The following is a 13,596-nucleotide window of genomic DNA, read 5'->3' on the forward strand; positions in this document are numbered from 1 at the left end:
AATTTCTAATACATTTTAATTGAGTTTAATTTATGGTTGTAAATTCTTACACTGAACCCATCTGCTACCAAAAGTCTTTTTTTTTTGTCATATAATTTTTATTGTTCAAAAGTCATTCTTTAAAAGTGTTTGGACTTCAGTTATGGGAGCTTTCTGTTACACTCTGTTACAAAATCCGTTACACTCGAATCTCTTGCTTACTTGTAAGCTCTATTGGCTGCAATACAGTTATGTGCTACTAAATTACTTAACTAATCTGTCAAAATGTGTTATTTTGTGCAAGACACAATTAGTTTGAATCAAATTCAATATTTTATATCACAGACCACTTTCAGCCTATAGGGAAAAATAATTTTATCTGATTACAACCAAACAAAAACAATAAAAAAGTGGTGTAAGTCAGTTTTAGTCTGTTAAGTAAAACTTTAAATACAAAAAGAACAATTATATTGTCCACTGACAAGGCTTTTCTTAATCTGCCGACTGGACACACGGCCAATGTTATAATCTCAATATGGCCAAATATAAATTTGAAGGTTCCCAGGAAGTTTTACATCAAGATTCACAGATTATGGGAATCAGTTTAAAGCTATATGGAAAAGTTCACATGATTCTGATAGCACATCTTTGCTTAGTTCATAACATGTTGGTGCAAGCTTGGCAGTTAATAAACTGGGCTTTAAATGTGAATCATCTAGGAGAACAGCAACTTAATTTCACAAGTAATTGCAGGACAATTCAAGCTGTGATGGAGAATACTACATATAGTCTATGTTTAGGTGAGTGTGTGTGAATAATGTATATCCATTTTCAAAACAGTTTTGAGAGCCAGGATAGACCAATCCCAACTGCTTTAGGGATGAAGCCTGGCAACAACAAAGCCGCCGCAGTGCCGATACCATCCACAACCTTGCTCATCGTGGAGGGTTGGGACGTCTCCTGTTGATTCATGTCTGCTTTCAGGCTGTCAATCTCGCTCTGCATCCGGGCAGCTTCCCGCTGAAAGCCCTGCTGTAGAAGAGTTTCCTTCTCCTGCAACACAAACAGCATCTGAATAAAGAATGTCTAATCCTAATCTTGACCATAAGCACATTCAGTAAACCTCAAAACTCAGACTCATCTAATCAAGCATGTCAAAAACATTGAGTCAAACAGCAAAAGAGAATCACCCATATTCTATATACTTAGCATAGAAGCATATATACACATTTTATATGTTCTACATTACTTCTTACTTTGGTTTATTCTGTATATATGCATTAAAAGAAAGTACGATTTAAATTATAAATTTGCTGAAATGCTGCTAAATTAAATTATTATACATAACGGCCCTTGAAAGCATTAATATATTGGGATTTCAAAAACATTACATTGAATATTCCTCTAACTTTGAGCATTACACCTTGCAATTAATTCAGACCAAACGGCTTAATGTACAGACTCTATTCAAACCTTAATTCAAAACATCTCCCATATTCTATTGAAAGAATGTTCACTTATTCAAAAACCAGCAACAATAACTTCAACTTACAGAGTATCCATCTGAGTTTGTGATGAAATTCATGTTTCCTACATCGATTTGCATACCTAATTGTGACTGGTCTTTTCTAATTCTACAGTACTTACACAATTTTCTCCTTTAAGCACAACATTGAACATGTGAGAATTTTTAGAGTGAGTGTACTGTTCTTACCCTCAGTTTGGCTTCCAGGACTCGTTCATTATCTCTCCTCATTCTCTCTTGCTCTCTCTCCATCTGATGAAAGACCTGATCAACATGCTCCTTATGGGTTCTCTGCATATCTTTAAACGCCTGCTCTTGTAACCGGTTCTGTTCCTCTAGGCCTTTTTGCCGCTGCTCTAAGATCTCATTCTTTAATCTCTGCACTGTATAGAGAAAGAGAAAGATTACTAATTTTGGCTCAACAGCCAGACAATACACATACACACGAGAAGTATACAGTGATGGAAGTGTGAGCTACTGCAGCTATAAGTTAATCACAAAAATCACACATTTCTGTCCTGTGCTCTAATTTAAGTCATTGTACAGTCTATCACCGAGAGCCTTGATTGACAGAAAAGTACAGATGATTTTAATTGTACCCTCTTTTTCCTGTTCCGCCTCACTGAGAGATTCATCAGCTTGTAGAATAATATTTCCAACCTCTTCCTTTGCTTTCAAATGCATACTCAACACTTCCTCACACTGTGGAAAAAAAAAAACATTCCTAATCATTCAAAATATCTTTTTCTTAAAAATGGGAGTGTTGTTTTGATAGCAACAAATCATATTTAAAGGAATAGTTTACCCAAATAAATAAATATTTATAAATTACTAACCCTCATGTTGTTATAAACCAACATGGTTTCAATTTTTGAATGTTATAAAAATGTTATTTTATATACAAAGTTCTTAGTTACCATGGCTTTCAATCATTCAAGTATCATAAAAGTATCCTGTGCACCATTTTCCATATCTTGTAAAGCCGTATCATATTGCATAACTTGGAATATCGAGTCTAACACATGAGTCATGGTGTTTGTTTGCTTTTTGCCCTATTTCATTACTGTTTGAATAAAAAGTACATTCTTCAAAATTTCTAATTTTATGCTTTAAGGAAAATAACAAAAGCAAAGATTTCGAAAAACATGAGCGTGAGTAAATGGTAGAAATTTTCGTGTTTCAGTTTCATGACTTTTAGCTGTTGTCATGTTATCTTTAATCTTTATCAGCATTACGGATGTTTATCAGTGCTATTTCATGCTGTCGTGACCATCCAGAACAATAAAATGCAAGCAAAGAATGCATGCGTGTTCTGTACCATTATTTGTGACTGCGTTCTTGCCCTGTACTCTTCAGCCAGCTGTGCGAGCATGTCTCTGTACTGTCGGTATCCTCCAGTTTTCAGGTATAATCCGTCAGAAATGCCTTTTTCCAGTTTATCAAACACCTCACGCAGAACAGCCTCACACTGCATTTGAGACGCTTGATGATTCTGCAGGCACATGTCTTGATATTCATTATGAATCTTCCTCTAAATTGTGAGAAGCAATGAGAGAGAGAGAGAGAGAGAGAGAGAGAGAATTTTAATTTTAAATACACCTTTATTATAACAATTTAATCGTTTAATCGAGAGAAACTGTTTTATACTTTTATTTGAGATAAAGGGAATATTGCACATGGATTCCCAGAGAGCAACATAGTGTTGGCCCAGATCCGGCCGACATCTGGCACATGAGGATTCCACACGGCCAGATGTGAGCTGACACTATGTTGCTGTCTGGGTTGCATCTCCATTATTTGAATCTATGCACATATTTAATATATTAAATAAATGTAGCACTGCAAATGAAGACTTTTAGCATTTACTAAATTTTACTTTAAAATAAAATGGTTTACAAAGTTTTAACGGTTCATACTTTAATTAAATACATCACCTTTGTTCTGAATTCCTAATATGTACACCATTTAAAGATTACTCATTTCAATTTGATGAAAATTTCTCACAACTGAAAAATGTACATCTTAAACAGACTACAATATCTTTTAAAAGGTGCATTTATGCATGCATTTTTGTGATGGTTCTCTTTTGACTTTTCTGTTCAGAAGTGCTCAGAAGTTTGTAAATGAATATGTTGGGTTCAATACAAATGCAAGTTACATTTTATTGACATCATTTGTTGACATCATTATAAAGCTTAATTTGTATTAAAGGTGAACTAAGTAACTTTTTTACCTTAACTGAACAGCTTTGGAGTGGTTATATAAATTATTTCGGGTTGAATGGTGGTCGTTTCGCACCCCCCTGGTGCCCGTGAGCGGAAAATCCGCACTTGCAACTTTGGGGCGGCCGGCCGCCGGGTCAGGAAGTATCGCGTGATATCAAGTCTCGCGATGTAAACAATTGCTTTACGGCCAAAAGAAATCTGCTAAAATTCTGTCATTATTGCGCTCCCTCACGCTGTTCGAACCCGAATGAAGAAGACGTTTTAAAGAATGTCCCATCTGCTTTGATGTCGTTGATCTACTAGCCTCTGGTGTCTGAGAATCGCCAACAAGTTTTTACAACAGTGTTGTCAAATATCTATTCCGAAGCTGTGGGGGGAGCTCTAGAGAGAAACCTGCGAGCAAAAAGCGAGAATACAGTGAAGAAATCCCGAAACTACTGACCCCCGCTTTAAACATGGAACTTTTCTATAAATGTATAAAAAGTTAGCTAAATCTAGCTAAATCTTAATCGCCTCTATGCAAATGCAAAATAAAACACAAGAAGAATAAAATTTTACCATGAGCTCTTGTTGGTAGATCTGATCATTGTCATTGAAGGACATGGTGATGAAACCTTCAATGGCTTTCTTCTCTGCGACTGTGTGGATGTTGGACAGATCTGCAGGGTCCATAGGAAGCTGAGCCATGCTGAGCAACTCGGTCATGTAGGACTCCAGGGCCTGATCCACTGCACGGACGTTCTGGATCTTAGCCAGAGACACGACTGCGTTCTCCAGACATGGAACCTTCCCGCTGCGGATCGCCTCTACATAAACCTCAGCAAGATTCCCCAGAGCTGTCAGGAAACACAACTCGATAGTTCAGCTAACCCTTTTTGTTTTTATACACAGTCCATTGATTATTGGTTCTCAAAAGAGATTAAAAACTTTTATAAATGTGTTCTCTATAAGGGTTTCTAAGGTGGCACACACCTGCTCCAGTAATTGTGCAGCCTCCGCAGACGACTTTTGGATCTGCGTTGTCGTAAATGTAACGACAAAACGTTTTTGCCTGCTCAAGGAACTCTGAATCCAGATCTTCCTCAGCCAGTTTCTCCATTCTCCTCATGTTTTGCGTACTAGCCGGCCGAGGGAACACAAAGCACTTTCTCACCGCAAAGAAATGACGCAGACAGCGGCGGGGCAGGTTAAACCTCTCAGCCTGAGGTGAGCTCCCTAAAAAAAGTATAATTATTAATAACATAATTATGAAATCATAATATATACTGTATACATTATGGGTGCTTCTCAAATGGAAGGCTGTGTCCTGGTAAAGTTGCATATCTCAGCTGCAACGTCATCATTACATCTCAGTTTGAAGGATCCTTGGAAGGCAGCCTTCATTTCACATCCTTCATTCAGTTTATTTTGAAGGATGCATCAAGTGTATCCTTCACATCCTTCAATTACCCACAATCCTTAGTTTGTCTGAGTTCATTATGAAATGCAAGACAAAAATAATGTTTTCGGAGATAAAGGCATGTTATCTTTAGTTTTGGTGTAAACTGATCACTTGACAATAAACAGTCAATAATATAAGCCACTGGGAGACCACAGACGGATGTCATTAAACACACCATTGTTACAACCTTATTGCATTAATAGAAAGCCAGTTAACATAAAGATTTTTAATACGAAGTATTTTTCCAAAATTAAGTTTTAACCGTGGGGGTGGGAATATGTTTGAAGTAGCCATACACACTTACTAGACCGTTTCATTTTAGCGTTTAATGCTGAGGAGTCTTTAAGTCTATGAAAGACTGGACTAGGAAGGACATAGCATCACTAGTAATAGGATAAAGCCTTCTGTTTGAGAAGCACCCTATATCAGTGATCAGTCTTTCTTAACCCTGTTCCTGGAGGCACAGCAAGGGTGCGTCTCAATCAGCTCCCTAGTTCATTAATCAGGGTACTGATCAGGGAGTCGGCCATTTAAAAGCCTGTCTCAATCGCAAAATCCTTCCAGGGAACTGAAAATAACATTAAAAATAATGCCAGAAAGATGTCAGTTCTGCTGTTGTTCATAAATACCAGTAGTTATTATAAGACGTTGTCATGTCACTGGAAATAGAGTCATCAGTTTCTCAATTTGTAGTGAGCCAGGATCCTTACCGTCCTGACCAGTGCTTGAATTCATGAACACGATATACTGATTTACTAGCTCGGGAGCTGACTGAGACGCACCCCAACACTACACATTTTCAAATCCTCCTAATCACACGCACCTGATTTGACTTACCAACTCATTAGTAGAGACTTCAAGATCAGTAATATATGGGTCAGATAAGGGAGACATCCAAAATGTGCACTGTTGGTGTGCCTCCAGAAACAGGGTTGGAAAACACTGTATTATAATCACGAGAGCTAATTTAAACTAAGGCCCCGTCCACACTACTGCGTTTTCGTTTAAAAACGGAGACCTTTTGCTACGTTTGCACCTCCAGTCCACACTAAAACGGCAAAAACTGAGAAGTTTAGAAACGCTGCCGACCCGTTTTTCGTTTTGAATCTCCGGAGGGCGTTTTAGTCTGGACGGGTCAAAACGGAGGACTTTAGAAACGATGACGCAGAAGCTCACGCTCGGCTCTATGATTGGGTGTCATCAGTCATTCGGTGTCATCGCATGCCAGAAATAGAACCGACGCCTATTTTTCATGCGACACGCAAGCGTGTTGGAAGTGTTTACAGGCAAAATAGAATAGGAAAAGATGTTTATATGTCATTTTGACACAAATACATATTAATAAATGATATTTTGATGTTTGAAAGCATTTTTTTACAGTCTATGTTTGAAAGTCTCTAGGTTTACACCGGCACGCGCATGCCCAGTGTTGGTGAATGGTCACGTGATCCGCGTTTTCAGTCGTTTTAATGTGGACGGAGATCAATTCTAATACGCAGCTAAAACGCTGGTGTGGACGGAGATCGTATTAGTTTTAATTCTCCGTTTCTAAACGAAAACGCAGTAGTGTGGACGGGGCCTAAGCCAGAGGAATGAGTTTGGGGATTTTTTTAGGGAAAACTTGTTTTGAAAACAGTCATTATTTTTGCAATTATGACTAATGTGTCACTAGCTGCACACTTTAGCTTTAAGATCATCATAGAATTTCCTGTTATCTACTTCAGATTGGTCTATAATAATGGTTTTCAACAGGACAAAACTTGACTGTGATGGCATTTTTGGCTGTAGGTAAAAGAGTATGTTTTTGTCTCACCTGGTTTGAGTTTCAGTGAGCTCTCCAGATACTCATCCGATGTTATTAGGTCATCCCCCTTTTTCAGTTCCAGAGTGAAGTCACGAACAGCCCAGACAAACGATGGGAAAACACGCATGAAATCTGCTGGCTCGTCCTCGTCTCGATTCACTTCTGCCTTCACACGAATGTTCTCCGTCAGCTCTGTAACGTAGCTATATTAAGCTCTGTTCAGGAAGAATTACACTAATGCTATGAGAGTGTTTTCAATTCTTTTGTTACAGTGAATGTGCATGTTTATTGTGTATGGAGGATGGAAGGATACTGCAGCTTTTCCAGTGCATTGTTGTCAATGGTCCCTAAGCTGTTGTACACTAGAGTGCTGCTGAGAAGAACAGCCATACAGAAGATCCACGTGTCATGTTTCTCATCCCCCTGAAACATAAACAGTCCGTCAACTACAGAATAAGTGGCCACTTATTTACCTTTAGTAGCAAAAGACCATTCAGTTTAAAACCGATGTGTAATGTCTAAATAATTCTGTGCAGTGAATTTTCTCATCTATTAAATGGAAAATTAGCACAAGACAGGTGATGGTAGACTATAGAGATAATGTTGCTATGGATGCAGTTTTCCTCCTCACCTTCTCCACATCACCCAGTCCCTCTGTGTCCAGCAGCACCAGGGTGTGTCCTTCTTTATAGGGGTGAGGGACACACCACATCCAGATGCCTTTGGTCTTTGATTCAATAGTGCTGCCAAGAGCAAAGCCTGTGACAAGTCACAATGACATTTAAGGATGTCCAAGATGAAAACAAATCTTTAAATCTACTCGCCAATCCAGAACTCAAGAAATATAATATTTGTATTCACGTTGGTTTTATACGTTTCTCAAAAACATAATATTAAAAAGAAAAAATCTTTAGATGATATCCGGTTTGTGATACCATTTACAGGTTTATGATTGTCAAAAAATGGTTTCCTGCATGTTGGTAACACAACCTGACACAAGTTTTCTGAATATCAATAATATTTTTTGAAAAAAATATCCAAAAAGTTAAAAAGCCTTTTTTCGCATCATGGCTCACTCTAGAAACATTAGAAAATTACTAAACACTACACACTGATGCATTTCAGCCATTCAGCATTCCTCAGAGTGTCAGGTACAAAATGAGTCACAGGTTAAGATGTAAATAGTTAGGCTACTCGATAGAAATAGGAGAAACCAAAATAATCATTACAGATTGACCTATAATATTGTTAACTATTACAAAGTATAATCACAGTTTTTAGTTGCAGATGCCATTGTTGAAATGCTTTATTCAGTCAGTTACGATCAATTCATTCTGTGAGCAACAGTGTCAGGGAGGTTTTACTGAGTACACCTTTTATACTTTTTCATCATTACAATCTCAGGACGGTTGTTTCACTGTACAATTGTTCAGGCTACTTTATGCCCCACAAAATATTTTGTGAATACATTTTAATTTAAGGTGTAGGCTATTTAATCCATTTGAATGAATCTGAATAAATTGTCCAGGGCACAGATTAGCAAAAAAGTTATTCATATTTTAACTTATATTTGTAATTTATAATTGTTTACATGTATAAAAGTTCCCTACTTAATGCAGTTAGCCTATACTGTTTTACACATACTCATTTACCGTGCTTCCAGCCTACTGCACAACACGACTTTCAGCAGTTTCTCTCACCTGACTGTTGTCCTGCCAGGCGGTTCATAAGGTAGGACTTCCCCGTACGGTAGAGTCCCACCACAGACACCACCACCACCGGCTCATTTATCCCATCCAGAATGTCTTTGGCCTGTTTCCTAACACACAGCTTCCCATTTTCATCAGTTTCAATGAGACACACTGGAGCGGACATGAGACCGCCACACGCCATGAATCTGCGAAAAAAAACAACAACAACAACAACAACAACAACAACAAACCGCAAGATAAAAACAAAATTAAAACAAAGCCATTCCCGCGATAAGACTGTCTGGTGTTAGCGAAGAAATTTGTTGTTTTAACAGCAGAAAGCGACTGTGCGGATCAAGTTATAAACTGCACAAACCCGTTAGCTAGGTTGAGGCTCCTCCCGTCATTAAATTTGTTATTCTGAGTCATTACCATAGACTGTAAAAAATAGATCATTACCAGACACGCTGAAACGAGTGAAAGTGAAAGTATGCACCACTTGGGAGGTGTGAGCTCGCTCAGTCGAGACAGGGGTTTCCCAGAAATCACCCATTTTACTTAACCAGCTAAACATAGATTCTGGGTTAAAGGGGGGTGAAACACTCAGTTTCAGTCAATCTCACGTTAATCTTGAGTACATAGGCTGAGTCCCAATTCGCCTACTTATACTACGACCTAAAAGTATGTACTTTTTTTGTGAGGAAAAAGTACATACTTTTGAGTGTGTAGCAAAAAAGTATGCACGTTCTGGGACATACTTCGATGACGTCATGCAACGTGAACGAGAACGTCCTCATTATACTTCTGCGTCGGACCTACGCCGGAGCCTATACGCCGTAGGCAACGTGTTGGTTTTAATTTATACTTCTGTGTCGTTGTCCGCGTTGACGCGCACCTAGGGAGCGTGTGAAACCCCGAGGGAGGGGTTCTGGCAGACCAATCACAGCGCTTGTGTCCGCGTAGAATTGACGCGTTGTTACATTTTTGGAGAGGTGCACGTCAGGGTACGCCGTAGGGTACGCACGCTACACACAGCCTACGACGTAGCTACGGCGGCAGTTCGACGCAGAAGCATAAAACAGGCTTACGCACACCATGACTGTTAACAAAACATTTTACATTTCATTCATTCTTATATGTCATATATAAATGTATTTACTATTCCCATCTTTTTTTCCAAAATACATTTACAATGTGTCCTACCAAAGTGAGGAGTGAAGCAGGCTGTCGTCGTAGATCAACCAAACGCAGGTCGTTTGTGAGGCGGCTGGTTCTGACGTTCATGTGCAATGTGTGTAACGAAAGCTAAAATATTTAAAGTTTATAGTATAACTATTGTTTAACGTATTTTATACTTATGTATAATACTCAAAAATACCCCGATGAAAATGAACCATGCTTTTACTATAGTAAAAGTGTAGTAACCATATTTCTTTGGTTGGATTGATAAAGTTAATATTTGTACAGCCACAGTATTACTACAAATAAGTCAGTGTGGTTAAACTATGGTTAGTGTAGTAAAAGGTGTTTATTTTCATAAGAGTTTATAGTAAGGTAACTTATCTAAGACAGAAACATCAGAAGAAATACATAAAAAAAGACACTTGCATGACACTGTGACTGTACTTTTTATTTCATCGGACCCTACAAGATAAACACGGTACTTTTTGGCACAACATAACCCCATTAGTATTACGAGGCAATAAAATATAACTTTAATAAGGGTTAAACATTTGAATTCTTACACTTAAAAACTGAGGGCGAATCTCCGCGGCTGCATCCGGCTGCCATGTTTACATCACCATAGATACCACCATCACCACAAAGCTTCTCCCTCCCGCACGCAATGGGTTGTGGGCAATATTAGCCGTTAGAGTGTGCATTGATCTGCACCAGAGCCTGATATATAGATTATATATAGTATATATAGTCGAGGCAGGGGTTTCCCAGAAATCACCCATTTTACTTCACCTGCTAAACATAGATTCTGGGTTAAAGGGGGGGGGACACTCAGTTTCAGTCAATCTCACGTTAATCTTGAGTACCTATAGAGTAGTATTGCATCCTTCATATCTCCAAAAAGTCTTTAGTTTCATTATATTTATAAAAGAAAGATGGGCTGTACCGAGTCTTTCCGGAAAAAGCCGAACGGCTGGAGGCGTGCCGTGTGGGCGGAGCTAAAGAATCACGAGTGCTGTTCACTGTTTGCTGTGCTAATGCGCCGATAGCTAACTAACAACACACAGACATTTGAAGCAGTTTTACTCACTCACCGCCTGCGGTTCCATCGCACGACCGTGAACCTTTATCGTTGGGACTGCTCCATCCTTAAGCATTAGACGATCTGCAAATCCGGCGTCGAACTGGGCCTTGTTTCTAAAACAATCACCGTCGAAATGCAGGGAACAAACAAGAACACTTGCACAACTCCGTTGATGCTCTGGAAAAACGAACTCCATCCACTGGTCCCTTAACGCTGGGTTCTTTGGGAATCTGTGCAGGGTTGTCTTGCCCTGGCAACCAAAAACACACTTCTTTCTTTGACATTGTGCTAAAGCCGAGCACAGCGCTTTGATGGGCATACTGCTTTCGCTCTCTCGCTCTGGTCTACGGGTGCGCGCGCGCCCTTCCGGGAGAAGTGCCCTTATTATTATTATTTTTTGCTCAAACGTAAACAACAGTATACAAAGCATACAACTTAATATTACCCTTCCAGGGGGATAGACATCACATACATTCAAACAAATTGTAAGTTATACAAATATTTCTAGTTTTCATAGCCTTTTTGTTCAATGAACCACTTAATTTTATATACGATAACATATCACAATAAAAATGTTTAAAGGCCGGTTTTTGTTTTATATATTTGCATTTGTGGATATAGAATTTAGCTTGCACAATTAATAAATTTATAATAAAGAACATATCTTCTTTACTTTGTTTTCTAAAAAAACAAAACAACATTTTCCCACTTCAAAGTAAAGTCCTTGTAAAGTTCTTTCATAATAAAGCTGCAGAAGTCCTTCCAGAAGGTGAGAAGTGCCTAGTATAAGGAAATTCCGCCGCATCTGACGTCACACACGGCCATACTCGAAAAAAACTTTCCGAAACTTGTGACAAACCGGAAGGAGTATTTTTGGCACAGAAATACTCCATCAAACGTACAGCTTAATTTTTGAAACTTTGTCCATGTTTAGCATGGGAATCCAACTCTTTAACCGTGTAAAAAACTCAGTATGCATGAAATAGCATTTCACCCCCCCTGTATTGCACTAAAGTAATTAGGCCTAATATTACGATGCCAACCGTTTCAGAGGGTCGATTACTACATTTTGATGTCCAAAGGCCACGAGAGTAATGAAGAGCAGGCAGGCACTAAGTTGTACTATTTTACTCTTAAGAATATTGAATAACAATAATCAATACACTGTGTAGGCTACATAGGCTATTCACCATCAACGGATTACACAAATGCAAAGAAAATGTAGGCCTACATAATGAAGAGCGTATAGGCCTGCACAAAATAATAAACAAAATAAACAATTAATTATTTCAACAGATTTGAATTTCAAGGATACATGTGTTAGCTGGTCTTGTGATTAGGCAGTGAAAACATCGATTGCAAGTCCAAGTCTCTACAGTTCTTTAAGATGGTCAGAAGCCCATGAGAACCGTGGGGAGTCTGAACCGTGAGGAACTGAAAATGTGAAGCAGAAACACTTAATGTCAGATAACGTCCATAATAATTGGACTTTGGCTCATGAGGCAGAATAGTGGGTCATATCTAATGCTTTTTCAAAACTTAAGGCTTTCTTCGTCATAAAACGAGTCGGACATCATCAGATTGTATTGTTAGGGGTTAACAGTTTAGGACCCAAGGACCCAAACCAGATGTTTGAAAGAAGACCCGGAGTCAGAATTATAAAAAAAATTGAAGAAAAGTTTTACTGAAGATATGCCGTTTCATCAGCAGAAGTCAGCTTCAAGACTCACACAGGAGTTTGTAGGCCGCCCCGCTTACAGTTACAAAGATCACAGCAGTTACACCATTTGGTCTAAGCTACATCATTGCTTACAGGTTGAATTATTCTCATTGGCTAAGAAATAGATAAACATAGTAATTTTCCACACATATACAGATGGACCTGTTGATTATGCATCTGACACTTGGACCCTGAATTTAGGCACGTTGTGACCTTCCAGTTTGCAGATCTGGGTTGCTGGGTGCCAGTATGTCTCGAACAACAACTCAGTCAATCTCCAACAATGGCAGTGGTTCCTTAACCTGTAACCAAGAAGACTAACACACACACCCGACACACAGCTTTTCCAAGGTTGGATTTGGCCAGGCTCTAACTATAAACAGGAATCTCGTCTCAAAACATCAAGATAAAAAGTTCTTTCTCTCAGGATAGGACACTTTAGTCTAAATGGAAAATATAGATTTTAACTGACAAATGGTCCCATAAACTATATCAATGACCCCTATATGTTTTAACACGTTGAAGACTTTTCTCAAACACAAAACCAGTCCCTATTTCATTTCTGGAAACCCGGATAAATAGGCAAGCATTATACTGCATTCAGATTCACATACTGACATTAAAGAATAGCCTACATGAAAAGAACATTTCAGTAATCACTCTGTAACTTCTATAAGTAAAATCTCCAGAGAAGTAATTCAACTCATGTGATATTTGGAAGGAAAAAATGTATTAATACCTTGATTATAATCACTCATTACACATTGAAGCAGCAGTGGATTCCAATCCACCCCCTTCAGTAGGCCTATACATTTTTATTCATTTACATTGGTAAGCAACAGGTCATCGTCTTTCAAAACATGACCTGCGCGAAAGAGGAAAAAAATGAATGCGTCATTCATGTACCCAGCCCTTCTAAAAATGCACTTCGGAATGCGTCTCTGTCCC

General features: G+C 38.6%; 1 protein-coding gene across 2 annotated transcripts; it reads right to left on the reverse strand.

Annotated features, from left to right (window-relative positions):
* Nucleotides 1-339: 339 nt before the first annotated feature.
* On the reverse strand, nucleotides 340-9,415 carry LOC311291593 (guanylate-binding protein 1-like). Of its 2 annotated transcripts, none has more exons than XM_084410705.1 (11): nucleotides 9,125-9,415; nucleotides 8,675-8,871; nucleotides 7,606-7,733; nucleotides 7,288-7,397; nucleotides 6,984-7,177; nucleotides 4,702-4,944; nucleotides 4,288-4,565; nucleotides 2,823-3,035; nucleotides 2,104-2,206; nucleotides 1,694-1,887; nucleotides 340-1,032 (listed from the first exon to the last, which is right to left on the reverse strand). In XM_084410705.1, the coding sequence occupies exons 2-11, from the start codon at nucleotides 8,865-8,867 to the stop codon at nucleotides 811-813; spliced, it is 1,878 nt and encodes a 625-aa protein (XP_084266831.1). In that variant the 5' UTR covers nucleotides 8,868-8,871; nucleotides 9,125-9,415; the 3' UTR covers nucleotides 340-810. The 2 variants fall into 2 exon arrangements, with proteins under 2 accessions (XP_084266831.1, XP_084266830.1); XM_084410704.1 differs by having other exon boundaries at nucleotides 9,042-9,144.
* Nucleotides 9,416-13,596: the final 4,181 nt, after the last annotated feature.

The sequence above is a fragment of the Rutilus rutilus genome (genome assembly GCF_951802725.1).
Source record: "Rutilus rutilus genome assembly, chromosome: 6".
NCBI classification, from domain to species: Eukaryota; Metazoa; Chordata; class Actinopteri; order Cypriniformes; family Leuciscidae; genus Rutilus; species Rutilus rutilus.

What these genes read in the sequence shown, in the direction of transcription:
- LOC311291593 (XM_084410704.1), bottom strand. Translation starts at nt 9,121, where the DNA reads ATGATCTATTTTTTACAGTCTATGGTAATGACTCAGAATAACAAATTT. An exon ending in CTGCACAATTACTGGAGCAG is followed by an intron (nt 4,566 to 4,701) that starts GTGTGTGCCACC and finishes GTTTCCTGACAG; the next exon opens with CTCTGGGGAATCTTGCTGAG. An exon ending in GGCGGAACAGGAAAAAGAGG is followed by an intron (nt 1,888 to 2,103) that starts GTACAATTAAAA and finishes TTCTCTATACAG; the next exon opens with TGCAGAGATTAAAGAATGAG.